General features: G+C 44.8%; 1 protein-coding gene and 1 long non-coding RNA gene across 3 annotated transcripts in view; one reads left to right on the forward strand and one right to left on the reverse strand.

Moving 5' to 3' along the window:
- Positions 1 to 19,819, forward strand: part of IQCA1 (IQ motif containing with AAA domain 1) — a 106,102-nt gene that overhangs the window by 26,036 nt on the left and 60,247 nt on the right. For both annotated transcript variants that reach the window (XM_032693387.1, XM_032693389.1), the window contains exon 6: positions 4,010 to 4,197. In XM_032693387.1, coding sequence (XP_032549278.1) covers positions 4,010 to 4,197 — 188 coding nt within the window. The remainder of the gene's footprint in view (positions 1 to 4,009; positions 4,198 to 19,819) is intronic.
- On the reverse strand, positions 6,144 to 7,774 carry LOC116789492. Its single transcript, XR_004358052.1, has 3 exons — positions 7,757 to 7,774; positions 7,560 to 7,629; positions 6,144 to 6,158 (listed from the first exon to the last, which is right to left on the reverse strand). It is a non-coding gene; the product is annotated as an uncharacterized LOC116789492 (long non-coding RNA).

Below are 19,819 nucleotides of genomic sequence, written 5' to 3' on the forward strand. Positions count from 1 at the left end.
TAGGAATATGTTAAACTCTGAGGCCACAGAGGTTTGGGATGAGATATACTTTTGGGATTAGAACAAGAACACTGGGGACAAAATAATACAAGTTTAACAGTGGTTTTCTTCAGTTGCAAAGCAGGAAGGTATCTCTTATGCTATTTCATAGGGTTTTTTTCTTTTTTTTCAAGTGTTTTAAGAGTCTAAAACATTCCATATCATCATTAGGTGCCTGAGGACTCTGTTTTCTTTCCTCAATTTGTCTTTTACTCAACAAAAGAAAATCATTTTCTCTGAAAATACTTCACAATTGGTAGAGAACTGACAGCTAAAACAATTCTACCATCTGGACATCTTGTTATATCTCTTCAGCAGCTCCTGCTGCTCAAGTGTCTATTTTTAGGCTCTGTTGCTAAATTCACTTCCACACTTACTTTTATCTATGTCTTCTTATTATTCCCTCCCTACTTTACCAATTGATTCCTTTCCTTGTTCTTAAGTACACTTGGATCAGTTCTTATAGCCCAAGGAAGCAGTTTTTAAGATGGGCTAACAAGTGAAATTGAGACTAAGTACACAGAAGTTCTTTTGACGTTTCCTCATCCTTGTTTTCTTCAAGTCCCTTTTTTTGTGGACCCAAGTGCATTGATTTCAAAGTAGCAGAATAAAAAGTCAGGCCAGCTGTACGTTCACCTGTGATGTTTAGCTTAAAAAAAAAAAAAAAATCAAATAACCATGGCATGATGTCCTCACTGCCCTTCAGTGCCTGCCTCCTCCTGCTCCCCCAGAACAGGAGCCAGCCTTGTGTTCCTGACAAGTGTTGGCCTCCTGGCCTTCACTCATAACCAGGGTGCATTTCATATGCTCCACATCAGGCAGCCCCCAGTCCCTCAGGGCTCATCCATCCCAGCCAGCTGTGCTCCTCATTCCATGCTCCCCTCACCCACTGGAGCTGGAGTGTGTCAGTGCCAAATGAGAAACCAGTAGGACTGGAAAAAACAGACAGTCAAAGGAAAATACAGTTTTATCAACTACCCCTGTTCTCCTTTATCCCTCCCTTCAGTGAAACACTGAAGGTGGGTGGCTGGAGTCTTACTTACTGGTAGAAGTAGCTCTTACTTCCTTTTTTTTTTTTTCTTGTAGTAAAACAGTCTTTGGAAAAGAAAATTTAAAAAATTACAAGGGGTAAATAGAGCAGAGCTTCTTTTCACAAGCTTCTCTGCCAGGTTATGTCTGTAGTTCAGCCTCAGGGCTCCGAGTGCAGCTCTCCACACCTATCAGCAGATGAACTGATACCTGCATGGTGCTCAGTACAGGTAGCTGCACAAATATTTACTCGGGGATTGGCTGGATTTTGGCAACCAGAACATATTCTGTGGCCTTGCTGTTATCAGCATCTGAGCCAGTTGGGTTAGAGCTACCTGGACTGTGCCCACAGCAGCTTCATGACTCTGGACTCAGCTGTAGATATGGTCTGTATTAATTCACTTAAGAGTTTCCTGCTCCTGAGCTTACTCACATGGGCACGTTCTTGCCAGTTCAAACAGCTCTTACCTCGTCTGGCTTTGGGACTGATGAAAGGCTGAATAAATCCTCAGTGACAGGGGCTGATCTTCCAAGGCTCCCACAGGATGCAGTAGGGAGCAGTTTGGAGGAGCTGAGTGGAGGGAAGGTCCTGGATGGCAAGGAGGGCCCTCCTGTCTCTGCTGCTGCTGCTCTCCATGTTGGTCTGGTCCCTTGTCCATCGCTTCCCTTGCTGTGATGCTGGCCCTCAGCTGCTCCTTGGCTGGCTGAGTCACCTCCTTATACCAGGGGACAAGTAACCTGAGCAGAAGAAAAGACAGAAGGGATTATTTTCCACTTAGAATCGGTTCACTGCAGGGTCAGGTGAGTGCCAGAGCCTGTGCAGGAGAAGTGAGGGACCACACATCCAGCCGTTCAGGTGGAGGGGGAGCTGAGCCTTCCCAGTATTAACAAGTTGTTCACCTGGTGACCCATCTCCTGACATTTCGCCCTTAAACCTTCAGGTATGAGCTGTAGAGGGGCCTGTCTTTCTCCATCAGCTGTGGAGCAGCCTCCCTAAAGCTGGAGATACCCCCGTGCCCCTCTGGTGGGAATTCCTCAGGAAAGCAGTCCTGTGAGGATTGCTGCAGAGAGACAAACAGCTCAGTGGGAAAGCACCCGAGGGATCTTGTTCCTGGATCTCAGACTGGAAAAGAGGCCGTGTGGGTGCTCCTCTGCTTTCCAAATGAGCCCTGAGAAAGCAGCATCACATCCTAGGCTTCATTTAATACCAGTGAGGCAGACAATGGTGAAATACAAATCAACAGTGCTAACACTTAGTGCTGTACTTGTAAATAGGTGCTGGTGAGGGCGAAGACTGGAAACACTCGACTTCCGTGGAAACTGAGAATTGAGCCAAGGCAACATCTCAGGGCGAAAGGTGACATTTTGGGTCACATGTTGAGGAAGAGAACATGTGCAGCCACCTTTCAAAACCACACTGCTGCTCTTATTTCCTCCTGAATATTTTCTCAGTGGTGGCCTTGACCAATTCCTTCAGCAGAGTGCGAGTCACACATCACAGATGCAGGGAAGGCAGTAAATTGCTTTCCTGAATGGGGCCTCTGAGCTTGCTTTGGATGGTGTGTGATCCCAGGGGGGACCTGCTGAAACCAAGTTTGCTTGGCACTTGTTAGTGATTTTTGGAACCTGGTCGAAGCATGGAAAAACACCGAATAACAGATCTTATATAAATATAAGCTGGCCAAACCTTTAAGAGAGGTTTTTTTTTGTCTTTGTGGGAGACCTCTGGAATTAGGACGTGGAGCACACCAGGAAATACGTCACCAGAGCAAAGAGAATGCATTACTAAATTAGTCTGAGATGTGCCCATTAAGGACAATTTCTATATGCTCTGAAGTTGAAAGGCCAGAGCAGAATTATGTACTTTTTTTTCCATGCAAACCAAGAGCTTATGTTCTTTATAACATAAAGCCATCTATACGTCAGTCACTAACTTTGAGGAGTAAAAAAACATACTACAAAACCAAACTGTCCTATTTTCTCCTCTTTTCCCTTCTTAAATTTGCCATACACTGTCACACAATATGATTAGTAATTCCCAAGTATGTGGAAAATAATTTGTTCTAGAATTAAAAAAGAAACCACAAAGGTAGTTTACAACTTCATTTTTAAAATGTTTTTTTCTCTACACTTACAAGGTACTAACAGCTCGTAGAACACTAGGAACATCTTAACTTTATCAATCTTTGCAAGCTAAAAAATGCAAAGTTTCAGCCCACCCACACAGATGGCATTTTTCATGCTTCTGTATTTGAATACCAGAAAGACTTTCATTTTTCTCCCTCAATCTACATGTGTAAAATCAATCACAAGGCAGAAATCATTCTAAGACTTGCAACTGGCTTAGAAGCCCTTCTTGCCAAGGTTATCAAATCATGGGAAACTTGGGGAGTTGTGGTTTTTATTACAGTGTTTGGGGGGTTGTTTATTCCTTTTTTGTTGTTGTTGTTGTTCCTCAAGGGAAGTTGATTTCCTAAAGGAAATCAACCAGCTGCAACAAAATACCAGGAAACCACTGACCAAGCAATGCATATAAAAATTGCAGTGACTAAATTAAAAACAATACTGGCTAATTAAAAAATACCAATGGGAAGTCCAAATATTTGAAAATTCAATTAAAAAACCTCTCTGGCACCCTTCTGACATGGATAAAGCTGGCATTTGCAGAACAGCAGCTTTCTCACCTGTCTCACTGAGATCCCGGGATCCCACGCTGGAAGGGCTGTTTTTGTACATTGCAATGCTGTTAATTAATGCTGAAACACCAACAATAGAGCATTGTGTGCATCCAGGCACCTTTTATGAGCACAGGGCCTTTTTTTCCTGGCTTCCTGCAAGAAAATTAAGGCTTAAGCTGAGATTCACTGTCAGCCTGGCATTCCAGTAAATATTAAGTTTATTTTAATTCATACCTTTTATTTTGTCCTCTTGTTGTTTTCAGACTCTGCCTCCTCACTTAGAGGCAACCAGTAGTTTTCAGAAGTTTGCTGAGAAAGTAAAGGCCCTGCAAAGTGATGTCCAGGAGAGACAGGACGAAGTATCCTTCAAGGACGAGCTGAAAGAAACAGAGGGGCCCCACATCAAGGAAACACTCCAGGATCAGCTCAGCCAGTGCTTCACGGAGTGCCGGTGAGCAGAGAGAAACACTTATATCTAAATAAGTCCATTGCCTGATTTTGCAGTTCCTACAAGCTGCAAAATCCATCTCGAGGCAGTGATCCCAGTCCCAGCTGAGGAGCTGGTTCTACCCCAGCTGCAGAGCCAGGACCCCAAGCTGCAGGACTCCAGACAGGGGAGACCAGAGCAGGACATCACTCCTGGGAGGGATCAGAGGTGCACCCTGAATGCCTGGCCATGGATCATTAAAGTGGGGACACCTTCAGTTTGCACATTACCTTGGGCTCAAGTCTGTGTAATTATAAGAAGCACACTCTAAACTTCAGGAACACTGACTTTCTTCCCTGTCTGAATACCTAAGGTTTAAGAGAGAGAACTCACTCTTCCATGAGATAGAAGCGTAATTATTTGCCATAGCAAATCACATCACGTCACTGGCACTGCACTCCAGGTGCCTGCTGCTGGCATTATCCAGCAGCCCACATGAATCTGAAGTAGTTTTGTACTTGAGGCCTGACCTTCGAGACACTCCTCCAAATGTAACTTTACTTAAGCAGTGCTGCTGATCTCAGTGAAACTTCACGTCTCAGTAGAGTTAAGCACATACTTACACGTCTTTAAACCGAGTGCTGACACCTATAGTTCTCTCAGGCTTTAGCCAACAAAGTTTTGAGACTGGCAGTTTTCATATGGTCACACTGTAAAGTCTTTTACTAAGGAATATAGGCTGGTTTTATAATATAGCTGATTTTTTCCCAGGATTTACCTCATCTGGTGGATTAGTATGTAAAAGCAAATTGGGAAGCAGCACCTTAATCTTCCAGGATTTAGCAGCAAGGTTTTGTCTGCTCTGCAAAGTGCCTTTGTGCCTTGAACTCCTCAGTGATGTTACAGGGCTCATATTTGTCTTGTGGACTAGTGTCACATGCATTAATCACTCAGTGTTTTTTCAGTGTGCTGGACTTGCCTTCAGCATGCAGTTTCCGGTTGGAAACACAAATGCCTTCTGATGAAATCCTGCTCCGTTTATTCCTTGAGTCCTTTAATCGGGTTTGGATAGCTGTGCTACAGTGCAGTTTGATTAAAAAAGTGATCAAAAATAGCACCCTCACAGGTCTGCCACAATGTATTTCTCTTCTTTCTTGTACTTTTGCCTCTTATAGACACTCAAGGCTCCAGTGTATTTTTTTACTCTCTTTCTAAAACAGCTGCTGGTTTTACCAACTTCAGTTATTGCAAAGCACTTCCCCATTCCCTAAATCAACCCTGCTCTTCTTGAGCTGCTATTTCCTGCTGTTCCCCACAGCTCCCAGCATGTTCTGAGGTACAGAAAGATCTTATTCTCTTTGCTTAATATTACTCACCTAATAGTCATTCCCTAACGTAGGTCAGTCGTGTCCAATTAACTCCGCTCTAGAGCTTGAGGAGAACTAACTGAAATAGTGTGAACCAATAACAATGTTTCTGTAGGAGATTAGAGAATAAGGCTGAGCCATAAACCTCTTTTAAGACAGTTATGAGACATTATTAAAAGTTAAATCACTTAACAGCAGAGCCAACCAAGAGCCTAAGCCGTCCAGAGGATCATTTGGAGGAAGCCAAAGCCATCGTTCAACCGAGGGAGGTGGAGAGGGGTGGCTGAGAGAGCAGTTCATCAAAACCCTCGCTGCCTGATGTGTGTGAGTCCTCAGCCTCGTGTACCTACGGAATACTCTGAAGGTGGAAGGTGGAGTGTAAATGCTGAGCTTTCTTTTAGCAGCCCTTACAAGTGAAATGGGGCCTCCTCGCTACATTTATATTCCAGGTGTGCCCAGGGGCCCAACTTTAGGAGAGACTTCAAGGCTAGAGGCAGACATAGGCAGTATCCCAGCATATAAATACGTGATTATACAACTTATAAGGTGTTCTTTAGCTAACCTTTGAGTTGTCTGGTCCATCTCATCAAGTTCAGTAGTCTTGAATCTCATCTAGCCCTGAAAATTAACAAAGATTAAAGCAGATGTTTGAATATAAGCACCATATTAACTGATCTTGGATAGCTTTATGGGGGTGTTTTTCCTGAGCAAGGGATGACGTGAAATAGGACAAAGATATACCCACACACTCTATAAGAGTGCTTGTGGGTAAGCCTTTAGCCAGATGTGTTCTGCTGCAGCTGAGCCAGGCTGAGAAAACAGCTCCCCTCCAACCTTGGACAATAACCCACCCATCCAAAACAACCTCATATTTTGAAAAAATCAACCCAAAAGCGGTTTTAAGCATTTTTTCAGACCATTTTGATAGAAGATGGATAAGATGTGCAGTTCTGTGGTACGTCTGAGAGCGGGGTCACCGCTGATGGCAGAGGGGCAGTGACAAGCCTGTTGCAGTCAGAGCAGTGTGTTTGATCACAGAATCACAGGATGGTTTAGGTTGGAAGGGACCTTAAAGACCATCTCATTCCAACTCCCTACCACAGGCAGGAGCACCTTCCACTACACCAGGTTGCTCCAAGTCCCATTGTACTCCCTGTTAACTCTCTTTCATATTAACTGTCCATCATGATCCCTAAAAATCAATGATGGGAATGTTCCAGCCAGTACTAGATAGATCTCATTGATAAAAGCTATTCTGGTGATTTAGTAGCGTGGCAGATGAAATTCTACCCCCAGTGAAGCCAGTGGGAGAGTTGCCATCAGCTTCAGCACAGGCTGGACATCCCCCAGTATTTCAGCTCATTCCACTCTGGCTGAGTGATGCAGTGATTTATGGAGCTGCGAGGAATCAGAGGAGCTGTCTGCCGCCCTGCTCTTCACAGGAGGCCTCTAAGTGACCAAAATCATCTCCCCCACAGACACACCCACTGGCATCCAAAATAGGTTTTTAAAAAAAAAACAAAAAAATCAGCAAATTTCTCCCCCAGGGGAGCGTGTGTGTCCTGCAGAGCCAAACTGTCCGGGTGCAAACACCAGAGATCCGCACAACCAGCAGGAATCGTGTCCTGCTCAACAGTGGGACAGGTCTGAAGTGTCCAAGTTTACATTAATTATTACCTGCCAGGATATATTTTGGCTCTCCCCTAAGCCAGTCTACAAGATCAGCAGCTAAATGTAGCTTATAAATAATTCTTTAACTACGGTTTTTGACAGTTTCCCATTTTCCATATTCTATTAAAGAAACAGATAAAGGCGAACAAAGATTCTTTTGAATAAATTTTGCTGTGCATACTGAGAAAATAAACCCAAACTTCCATATTTTATCCTTCACTCAGAAAAGAATGTGATAGAAAAATACAATTAGCAGGTATTGTCTTTCAGCACAGCTACTCTCAGATTACAAAAGCAATGAGCACGTGTTAAATTTCTTAACCTGTAAGAACTGTGGTAAATATTTACCTCTTTCTTTGCACAAGGGAACGGCTTCAGTCATTTCAAGACCCAAACCAGCTTCTTATGAAGAGAAGTTCTAGAAAAGCAAAAGAAAGCAAAGCCCAAAGGAATAGATTAAATGAAATTGTTCCTGTTGCTTGTATCAATCCTACTGCAGGGAAGACAAAATAATTCCGATATAACCCTGCATTTTGCAGCCTTACCATCCATCGTTCTGTTTATCTGGGTTGGCTTCTGTGGAGCTGCTCTTATTTGGCTTGCAAATTATTCACATAAAGCTTTCTAGGTTTCCATGTGGCCTTGTCCAACCATGTTAGAAAGAAAAGATACTGTTTTGAAAGCTTTTTTAAAAGCATCCTGCACTATACCTACAGGCCTCCCTTTTTTTTTTTTTTTATTTTTTCAAGCTATGGTTGGTATAGAAGGACTACAAATGTTCCAGAATTAACAGTTGCTATGATTATACACATTTGAGTCTGGATTTTAATTACTTGGCTCCCACAGATTTCATCCATTACATTAATAACAGAGTTTCATATTAAGATATAACTATTGCATAGCTGGGGGTTTAGCTCCAATTTCCTGCACCATTCCAAACCAAACCCATTTTTCTCTAATTTCACATTTAGGGTGTGAAATTGCCTTCTCCACTCTTTACTCACTGTGCATAAAAACAGTTCCCAAATTACGAGTCTTCTTGGAGTCATCCCTAAAATGAATTAAAAAAGGGGTGGGGAAAAACAGGCGAGAAGGATCCCCTTATCACACAGAGAAATATAATAGTATCCTTGTCTAAGACAAGTCCTCTCTGGCAGAAATCAATACGAAGGACGAGAGCTCGAGATGAGGTTTTTATTAGCAGAGACGGCCCCCGGCCTCGCAGGGGAGAGCCTCACGCACAGGATCTGCTGGGATGTGCCTCGTGCCCTCCAGCTGCAGCAAATTGCGCCATGAACGTCTTGGAGGATTTCTGCGGCCCCGCTCGGAGCTCTGGGGAGCATTTCATCAGTGGCAGGGCTGACCTCCTAACAGGGGAGCTCAGTACAAGCACTTCACGCGCCTTAGGTGTTATTCCCACGGATTTGGGGATTGCTTTTTGGGAGGAAGGAGGCGACCAGGGGTAAATGTGCTCTCATAATAGGTTTACACTTTACTGATTAGCTCTGAACGATCTTCTTGCTCTGCCTGCTGACTCCAGTCCTGTCAGAAAAAGAATTGGCTGAGTTTTATGGTGAGGGAATGAGACTCCTCCTGAAACAGAGGGTTCCTGTGCTTTATTTATTCATTTTGAACATTCCTGACAGCCAGCCCGGCCTTTGATGCAGAGGAAAAGAGAAAGAAATAGGAAGTGATCATGTTATATTTCCCTTTTTTCACAAGGCTGTTTTGTTGAGCTGGGTTTACTGCCAATCCACCCGTTCGTGGGACTCCCTGGGTAGCAGGGGGTGTGAGGAAGGAGGAGGCAGGAGGAAGATGAATGGAGAGAGAGAGAGGTTTTGCACTGAAATTCTGCAGAATAAGGAATGTATTCATTGGTGTGAGGCAGAGGTCGGATCACATTTCACACTCTGTACACACTGCTCTTTATGGAGTTAATGGCAGCGTGCATGGAAGCTGCCAGGCAATCCGTCAGAGCCAGAGCCTTGCCAAGAGGACAGAGAGGGATGACACGGTGGTAACAAGCAGAGGCACTCCCTCCCCATGACCCCTCCACTCTGGTTCCAAGGAATCGTCCCTCTGAGTCCCTCCAGACCCGTGTTGTTGGTTTTCAGTCCCATCTGGCTCATCAGATGTGTGCCCTCAACCTGCCAGAAGTGCTTTCTGAGTAGCCAAGGAGCCTGGATTGCAGCCTCCACACAATATGGCAACAGCTGATGGAAAATATGGAACAGCTGATAGGAAAATTGCTGGAGGACCAGTTTTAGTGCCATGAGCCACTGCAGCAGACAGTTCTCAAAGAGCAAGCTCCAGTCTGGGGGTCCTTGGCAGACAACCTGAGACATCACCAGCCCCTTGATCGCAGTCCTCTTTCCGTACTGTTACTCTGGAAAATTTATTCCCTCCTCTGCCACTCCTTCAAGGGCATTTCTGCTGTAGGAACCCACCAGAAAGTGCCTCTCTGGTATGTGGTACTTGATATTCACACAGCCAGGAGTTGCTGCCCACAGGAGCCATTTACAGGCAGCTGATGAACCACTCTCTTTTCCCCTAGTCCATATTGCCATTGCTTGTTTTCCCTGTCAGCACCAAAGGATTGTCACACACTCAAAAACCACTTCTATGTCACCTTCTACTTGGGAGTAAAAGTTTCCAGGCAGAAGCAGCAGCCGTGAGCCCAACATAAAAATCAGGACATGAGGGGATAAATTAGTGGTTGTCTGCTAATTCCACCAGATGAGGATGAGCTAAAACTATTTCTAGTAATTTAGAAATAACAATAATTCTAATAATTTCTACATTAGAAAGAGGTCTCTACCTACACCACAGTTTTCTCTTGTCCTTATCTGTTCACTGGAGTTGAATACATCTTCTCCTGCCATCTGGTACTTTGTACACTGAGAGCTTAAACACAACGAATTCTTCAGGGAATAGCACAAAACAAGTAGCTTCTCCTTCTGAGTCCCCCTGCAGCCAGTCTGCATTGTGTCTATCATCTAAATCTTCTCCTTTTCCTCAAGAGAGCAAAGACAAGCTCTGAATTGTGGCAATGAAGCTCTGAAAGAGGATGGCACAGGCTGGGATGGCCTCTACTGCCCAAATACTTGGTCCTCCTGCAAAAGCACAAAGACAGTAATACAAGAGGCAGCGTCTGGGGGGGTTTTCCTATCATTAGTTTCACCTCTTTTCTGACAGAACTAACAACTCCAGGTTTTGCCAAGGCAGTAATCTCTGTATCATAACAATTAGTGCTGGTGCAAAGTGCTCTCTGAGTGCCTTTCTCCCCTGCCAAAAGGCCGTTCTGCAGGGACGGCTCACATTTAACATCAATCTTCCTGAACATGGCTCAGCCTGCTCCCAGATGTTGGACTGTACCTCATGTAGACAGTCAGTCAAAGCTAATTCCAAAATCCAGCAGGAACAACACAGCAAAACCTGTCCAGGGCCCTGCATAAATATTCTGGCAGGCAGAGCGTGCTGAGCTCCTCTCTGCACGCAGCCACGGCACTGAGTTAAACTACATCTGTGGGAACTGAAATCTTGCCTTTGGGCTCTAAGACTGATTAATTAACATAATTAGGAGCTGTAAACATTAATGGATAATGTTCAAGCCTTTCCTAACACATTCTTTAAGCTTCCACTGAGTAGTTATCTATTGACTAATTTTGGCAAACATCTTCAGGGCTGGAGGGAGCAAGGGAATGGAATACAAATGCATCTGGCTCACTGGAGGGGGGCACCAAAGCAAATAACCCACAAGGTTTCTGTGAACAGAGGGAGAATAAGTTATCAGAAACAAGAGGATTGTTTGTTTATGATGGGAGAGAGCGGAGCCCACAGTTCTGCAACCTGTTTTCCCGTTGACTGGAATCAACTATCTAACTCGAAAGTCATTTAAAACAAGAACAAAAAAACCCATCAGTCCTTTCCTGCTAACGGGAACACCACACTGGCCTCTTTAAAAAAGTGTGAACCTCTCTAATTCCAAAGGAGGGACAACTGTTATTAAGTCCATCTGCAGTTAATCTCCTTTATTGGGTGTTCCTGGATTTACAGGAGGCAGGGGACACCTCTGGAAGCTTCTGTGCAGTGGCAGAAGTTGCCTACTAGTAAAAATTTACGGGAGTGCTGACATTAATGGAGGTGGCTGGATGGCTTTGGGGGGGATCAGCCGGAAGCCCCTGGATCCATATATTTCTCATACTTGGTGAAACACCCATAAATCTTGGTGGCAGGTATCTGAGACAGTAAGACCAGTTGAACCCTGGTGTCACACCTCCAGAGAGGCATTGATAAGATCACTAGTTCTGCTTTCTAAATCATCACAAACTCCGAGATCTGTTGTCTTTCCAGTCTTGTAGTGCTCCTTGAGCTGACACTTCAATTTATGATTGCCACCTCTACGCAGTGATTAAAAACACATGCAGAGGGCTCTGCTACTGATCCTTGATTTTGCTCATTGAGCTATGAAAGGTTTGAAACTTTTAAGGAATGAAGATTCTTAAAACATCACAGGTGCCAATCAAGTTTCCCAAGGGGTTTTCAACATAATAGTTCACGAGGGTGACTTGTTATTTAATCACCAAGTGGAGCAATGCTGCAATAAGCACATCTTAACCAGCTTTCCAAGCACTGCTGTTCCCCTCCAGATAGACATTCAGATATCTTGAATCACAAGGTCATTAGGGATCTTCCCTGATTGATCTCACCTTTCCCTGAGAGGTTTTGCTTACTGACTTTGTCACTCAAAATAGGGTCAGGTCCCGATGTTATTTAACAGTCCTCATTCTAAGCAGACTCCCATCAACTTCCAAGGGGATGCATAGATTATGACATTGTTGGTTTGGAGCAAGTTCATCGATTTCAGGACTTTTTCAAGGGTGCTACAACCAGGCAGAAGCACATAGTCTTGTTCCCCAAGCAGTGGAAAATCAGGGAAAACTATTCCAGTGACATAGCACTCTGGGCTTTCTGCCTGTGATGAGGCATCTCTTGCAGGAACGCTCAGAACTTCAGACATTTGTAAGCACACATCCATCTCTTCATCAGGCACGATTTGCATTGCACACCTCTTGCCACATTTGCATATAAATTATGCATTAACAACATTAAAAGCTCGTTCAGATCTCAACAGCCACACATTACAAAGCCATAACGAGCATGGTGCTTCTACAGACCAGGCTTCTCCTCCACTTTTCTCCTCAATCTGCTTGTTTCTCGATCACTTTACCCAAAAAGACTTAACCTGCCCTCCCCCCCCCCCCCAGTTTCTGTCCCAGTTTCTGTCTCTGTAGTTTTCACCTGCAAAGCTCTAAACACTGTGGTGACTGTAGAGCAGATTGTCCGAAGCTCAGCCTGTGGAAATAGGATTTTTACAGGGACAAACAAAGACACTTCTGTTCCAAAAGGCAAGTTGACCAAAGGGAAAGATGAAATTCCTTGTTCTAAATCTTGTGAGCAGAAAGATGGTTCTAGTTAGACATTTATTTAGCATAACCAAAATTATGCCTTTAACCATCCTCCATCTGGGAAAAACCTGGATCAATGGAGCCAATATTTTCAGACCTGTACATTGTAAATTGAGTGTCAGCACCTAAACTTTCAGTCCAAATGGTTAATAGCTTGACAAACATAGGATCAGCTGAAAAACAGAGCTTTGTAATGGACAGTGTGAGGCAGAAGCACTGGGGAAGTGCTAAAACCAGAAGTGGAAAATGAGTGCAGCTGTTTGGTGCTGTCAGGGCTCTGCAGAGAGGGCACAGCTGTTGGAGCAGGAGCAGCACCAAGATAAGGTGAATGCCAGAGGGAGGAGAGCAGGCAGATACCTGAGCACACGTGAGACACAGCCCGGAATACGGCACAGAGAGATGAGAGGAAGGAGGTCCTGCACCTCCTTCCCCCACAATGCTGCCAGGACTGCGCTTTCTCAGTCCCATTTTTGGTACAAAGTTTCCCAGATATTTTATATAGACCCGTATCCTCCCATTCTTGCAGACATGCCCATCCTGAGCACTGCTCTGTAGGGTGATTCCTGCCTTCACTTGCTTCCTGCTTTTTGATTTCTACCACTACAGAAGCAAAACTAACCCTTACAACAAATTGAGGTTAGATTCGCTTTTCTACCTTCTTCAAGTGGCTGCAAGTGACCCAAGATACCCACAGTCTATAGACCTTGAGGCTAAGCCTCCTGCTTAGAATTAAAGCTCCTAAAAATATTCATTCCTTTATATGTCTAAAAGTCTGGAATCAGCTGAAGTAAATAGCATTAGTATGAGCTGGCCTATTTGCACACGAGAAAAGAATCTGGTAACTAATTAGTTCATTTTCCTAAAGTACCTCATACCCATCCCTATAATTCTTAGGAATTAAAAGTCTGAGAATGCAAAGTGTTCCCGACGTAATTCAGCAAGCCCCCCACTGCTATTCTCAAGGACACTTTCCAAACATGAGGTTTATTTGTTGTCATAGATACTCCCACAGACACAGGCATCACTTCCATCCGGGGACTCTCACTTGCCAGCAGCTGGTTACAATACAGCTCTGTCTGGAGGGCAGGACTGGGCTCTCTTTGGGCAGTGCTGTGCTATGTGCCCTGCTCAGGGGGTATGTCAGGCTGCTGGTCTCCTTTGTTCCTTCCTCAAGCAGAGTCCTAATGCAGCAGACATGATTTATGAAGGCAGGAACAGACCAATGGGGTGTTTAACGCTGATAACTGGGGTCTGATTTTCACCTCAGAGCTGGTTTCTGTTCCAAGAATCCAGCTAGAACCTTACTAGGCTTGGCCCAGGGGAGCCTGCTCTACCATCTGATCTATTCCTGGTTTAACTCACACAGCAGAGTCCTAATCAATGAGAAGGAAAGAAGGGGATGAATCCCAAGGGGAAGAGGAAGAGACCCAGCCCAGCTATTATTTCACTCCAGTGTGATAGGGAGAGGTATCTTCTCCTGTGAGTTAATACAGAGCAGGTGGAAGGACCAATTTTCCCACTTCCCCATTTCCAACAAGCACAGCAAATGAAGATCTGCTGGGATACAGGAACAAGAAACAGGCAGAGAACAAAAAAGAATCAGGAGTCCCACTGGTGCCTGGTAGGAGGACGGAGAAGCGCTGAAGAGCCAGTGGCTGGCAGAGGAGAGGTGTTTAATGGATATTCTGGGAAGAGAAAGACTAAGGAACAGCTTAGAAGTAAGGAGAATAAAAATGAACACGAAGCACAGAGCAGTGGCTCCCAAGCTACAGCCCTTGTTCCACTGAAGGATCTCTTTGGAGAAACAAGAAGAGGAGGTGAAAAAGACATTTTCAGCCTTGGCTCTGTAGAATGTAAAGAATAAAGGAGGTAAGTGGAGAGAAAAAGAACCGTGGCATGGACTGACACAAGCAGAGCAAAAGCATAGCAGAAACAGTCATGAGGAGCTGGAGAGGCAGAATCAGAAGAGGAGGGATGAAAGAGTCATGCAAGTGGGGAAAAAACTCCTCAACTGAAAAACAGGAACAGTTAGAACCAAAGACTGAGAGAAAATATTAAGTGTTTCCAAGGCAAAGCCAAAAGAGAGGTCCCTAAATGTCTATGCCAGCAAGCTCAGGTGATACAGAAAAAACAGCTTATTGTCAAGGGGCCAGATGTGACTATGGCCATGAAGGCATGCAAGTTAGGGCTGGAAATGTGGCTGTGGGTGACAGCCTGTTATTCTCTCTCACAAGAGAAGAGGGATATGTTTAATTCTGAAATACAGCTTCACTGGCAGCGGGATTTTCAGACTTTGGGGACCACAGCAGCAGAATGTCTGATGGAATATAAGGCTGATTGAGGGCACTGTGGCTCCAGTGTACCAACAGGATTATTTAACACATTGTTGGCAAGTTACTGAAGAGCTGAATTTCAAGTTAGTTCCTCACCCAGGAGGCTTCCATAATCTAGCAAAGAAAATCCCAGGCTTACACTGAAAATGTGTGTTAAGCAGAAGTGATGAGGAATTGAGGGAGGAGGAGAGCACAGGTGACAGAAACAGGTTATCCCATCAACCTCAGGTGAGCACCAAGGTAAACTCTTCCTAGCACAAAATTCACGTTGAAGTTGGTCTGTCCCAGTCCCACACTCGGATTGAATCTTGACTTAAGGCTGAAAAGGTTTGAAGACAATATTTCTTTGGGCAGAACAAGAACTTGCCTGAAACCTGAGTCACATCCATTCCGTCCAGTGCCAATGTGTTTCAGTTTTACTGGGAATTTCAGCACGGGGGAGATTAGTCAGACTCCATCCAGCAGGTTGTTTTTATTATCCAGGTCAGAGTCCAGGCCTTTCAAGTCGTGCTGCATTTCAGTCCTGTGCAGAGACAACAGAAATTCTAATTATTTATAGTAATTTACTTTAAACACACCTAGCAATTATGGTTTGTGTGCTGCATCAGGCAACCTTAGGACCACCCTAGGCCGAATAAGAAGCCATTTAATAGCATATAAGGGAGTTTACTGGTTCTTCTCAGGCTCTACTTGTACAAAATAACGATATGAATATAGTACCAACTCCGTAAGATCTTGTACCAAATACAATCTTCTTGGACTTTCCCCATCCCTGGGAGTGTCCAAGGCCAGGCTGGATGGAGCTCTGAGCAACCTGGTCTAGTGGGAGGTGTCCCTGCCCATGACATAGAACAAGATGAACTTTGATGTCCCTTCCAACTCAATTCCATGATTCTGCGACTTGAGCGAAGAGTGTAGAACCATAAAAGAGCTGGCTTAGTATTTACTGAAGCATTTATGTAATAGCAGGAGACTGCATGACCCTTTAATCTGTTCAAAGAGTTCCCTCTCTCTTCTCAGAGCGCCTTCCTGAGTCAGTGGTGGTTGGAAAGGAAGTTTGCTCTCTTGCTTTGTGTTCTCCATCACACAGGGAGACCGGCTCTTTCCTACAGACTTTTCTGGAAAGCATCTAATCCAGCAACCAATTCTGAAGCTGCTGGTTTAAAGCACAGCTATAAGTTAAAGGCTGCAGTCTGTGCAGCTGCAGGAGTCCTCCAAGTATTCCAAGTCAAAATACAATTGCTCCAAGGGGGCACATTCCAGAGCTGAAGCTGTGCCATCTTTCTTGTTCCATACATATGCTTCCCATCATTGGCTCAGCACTCAGAGCTGCTGCAGAGGGGTAACACTATGCCCAAATTATCCTTTCACCTTCATCCTCCTGGGAAATCATGGTTTTATTTGTTATGTATTGCAAGGTTTGCAGTTGCAGGGGGCCTGGGAACGAGCAGGAGTGAAGGTGGGAGCAGCAGATTGTGGCCTCTCCCACATATGTGCCTGTATCCCACCCCTGTCCAAACCTAATCTCTCCATTTGCCTGGGGGAGCTCTGCTGTTCCACAGTAAGTCCATTCCAAACAAGTGATGCTCTGTAGAGGCCTGTGAAGCAATACATTTACAGCTCTAGTCCTGAAAAACAATACAAAAGAGCCCTAAGATTAGGCAGGTGAGTAAACCTGCCCTGGAGGTCTCAGCCTCCAAACTGCACTTCCCACACCACCTTCCCTGCTCAACCACTTTGGGGAAGTTACCCATCCTTGGGCTCTTTGCTTCTTCCAAGTTCACAGAGAATATCCCCTATCCCTGGTTCTCCAGCCTCTTTGCCACGTTGCCAGCAACCTCTGCAGCACTGGCTTCACCTATCAAAGAAATTATTAAAAATCACGTTATTAATCCGTTATTTAAATCAACAATAGCACAAAAGCTGCATTTTGTGCTTATCATTGGTTAAATCTGAGTGTATCCCACCTAGTAACACATGCAGAAGAACTGAGGCATTTAGAGAGGCAATGCCAGAGGCCTACAAAAGATATTCAATTCTTTATCAGTCCCCACATTTTCAGCCCATTTCAGGAGGCTATAGGTCATACACCAGAGACACACCAAACAGGTACAGGAACACAGCACTCCAGTTTTCCTTTCACAGAGCTAAAAGGGTGAGGAGTTAAGGAACTTGGCATTTCAAAGCATTACAGTGTGTTTCTTGGACTATAGAGACAACTGGTTTTTGAGCTAACACTGTTGATAAATGGCTGCTCTTAATACCATCCCTGGTTTATAGCTGAGCTCATCTGAAGTGTTTCTCCTTCTCTTTTCTCACACTTTTTGGTTGCCAAAGTGGAGATTCTAAATTATTTTTCTTGCTTGTGAGTTCTTCAGTTATTAGCACTGACCAGGAGTCTGAAATACAGTCCAGTCTGGCATAACTTGTCTTATTTTTTGCTTCCCTGGATTAAAATGCTCTTCAGACCCTCTGTCAGGGATGCTCTGACCTGCTGAGCATGTGAGCAGCCTCTGGCAGGCACCACAGAAACCAAACTCTGCTTTTTCTTTCACTGCACAGAATCCAAGAATAGGTCAGGCTGGAAGGGACCACAGTGGGTCCCATCTGGTCCCACCTCCCTGCCCAAGCAGGGTGATCCCAGAGCACATGGCACAGGACTGTGTCCACATGATTCTGGAATATTTCCAGTGGTCATGGACAAGCTTGTCCACCAGGACCCCCAGGACCTTGTCCACTTATAGATCTGGGTCTCTGTGGTTTGCATGAGTGTTTCAATGAGCTATTTAATGACAAATCTGAGGCAATTTCATGCATATGAAAGCAGTCACAGTGCTTGACTTTTCTATGTTTATCCCAGTTGGCTCGTGCAGCCTTGTTTCAATAAATCACCACCAGGTGTACACAGTGTAAGACCGGGGAAAGACTGAGTGCTGCAGAATCCATATATAAAATTAGAGCAGTGAAAGACAAAGCAGAGTTCAGTTACATTCTTTAAAAGTTAGGAACATCCTAGGTGCCATTTTCAGCTTCTCCTTCCCCACTGAATTTGTCCTTCTGCATCACAAGTGCTTTTCAAGGCAGCACCACAGGCAGTGCCACGAGCCCAGTGCTGTGACAGGCTGAAGGGAATGATCAAGCCCCTCTCCCAGGCAGTACTGTGGGGCCTGCCAGAGGCTGATCACATGCTCAGCAGGTCAGAGCATCCCTGACAGAGGGGCTGAAGAGCGTTTTAATCCAGGGAAGCAAAAAATAAGACAAGTTATGCCAGACTGGACTGTATTTCTTCACTGATGCCATAGACTTAAGATACTGAAATGTGTGCGGTGCCACCTTTATTTAATGCCACCTCAGATCTACCCATCTTCATCACACTGAAATTATGCAATCAGTTACAAACCCAATAAAAATCACATCCTTTACCCACACTTGCATCAGGGTTGTTGTACTGTCTTCATCCCAGTATTTAAATAAGGGTAGAACAAAGCAGAGCTTCTCTGTTCGTTTCAGACTCTTATTCCCCAATTTTCCAGACAGATAGAAAGGGTGTATGTGCTGCACAGCACACACAGGGAGTCTGCCATGCCCCAGGTGTGCTGAGTTATTATGCATGCACAGAACTCTCCATCCAGCACGTGAGCAGTGGGTTAGGGAGAGCACAGTCCTTTCAGGAGCTTTTAATCAGCCAATACCCTTGAAATACTTCAGCTCCCTCTCACAGTCAGGTGGTGGCAGAAGAAATGCACCATATGCAGAACCATCTCAGAACAAGGAGGAAGCCAAAATCGTGGGAGAGGCAGCAGAGAGCTGGGGCAAAAGGGACACTTTTCCCGGTGGGTGACCTGCCCAGGGCACCATTTCTGAACTCTCCCCAAAGTATTATCTTCAGGTCAAAGTGATGGCCTGTGGCAAAGCAGTTTAAAGCAACCATGCCCAGTGTACAGCCTTCTTCCCCTTCCAGAGATGCATTTTGTTCCACTAACACCTTGACTTCTAAGAAGCAAAAACAATCACTCGAATTTCTCATAAACAAATCCCACTAGACAAAATGCTCTCTATACTCCATTTCACTCCAAATCCCAAGGAAACTTGTGATGTTGGAGGGCAAGTTATTTCTTTTGGCTGGCCTTGCTACAAGAAATGGCATGCTTTATTTTCCTCTTTACAGGATTCATATTGTGTTAATAAAGTTCTGTTGATTCCCTCTGGCTGACTCTGCAGGAAAACTATTCTCGCAAAGCTTCTAGTCTGAGTTAAAGTAATCTTGCTTAAAACTGCCCATAATTGTTTCAGTCTCTTAAGTTTAATGCTAAGCACTGGAAATATTGCCAAATTTGAGTCAGGACTGGGTGTTTATGAAGGCAGGATAAGCTGACCAAAGGTAAGGAATTCAGTAAACGCAGGGGGAATTTGACCTGGCGTTTCTCTGAGCCGGCTTCTGTATTTCTGACCTCGCTCTGAAGAGGATGGAAAGATATAAGAAAATCCAAACAGATGAGAGTTTAGTGGGAGTTGTGTGCTTCAGAGCACTCGTTATTCCATCAGCCAAGTCCCCCAGACCCAGTGCAGTCCCTGAGGGCAGTGCTTCCTCCGCAGGAAGGGCTGCTCAACCCACTCCCCACCACATTCCTCCAAAGGCTGGAGACAGTCAACAGGAAGCTGACACTGGAAATCAGCCTGGGGATAGTCTGACTGTGAGCAAGGGGGAACAGCCTTCATCTTTTGAGACAGCCCCTCGAGGAGCACAGCCTGGCTCCCAGGAGCACAGCCTGGCTCCCAGATCCCATAAACATGGGAGGATGAGCGA

Source organism: Chiroxiphia lanceolata, chromosome 7 (assembly GCF_009829145.1).
Source record: "Chiroxiphia lanceolata isolate bChiLan1 chromosome 7, bChiLan1.pri, whole genome shotgun sequence".
Classification (NCBI taxonomy): domain Eukaryota; kingdom Metazoa; phylum Chordata; class Aves; order Passeriformes; family Pipridae; genus Chiroxiphia; species Chiroxiphia lanceolata.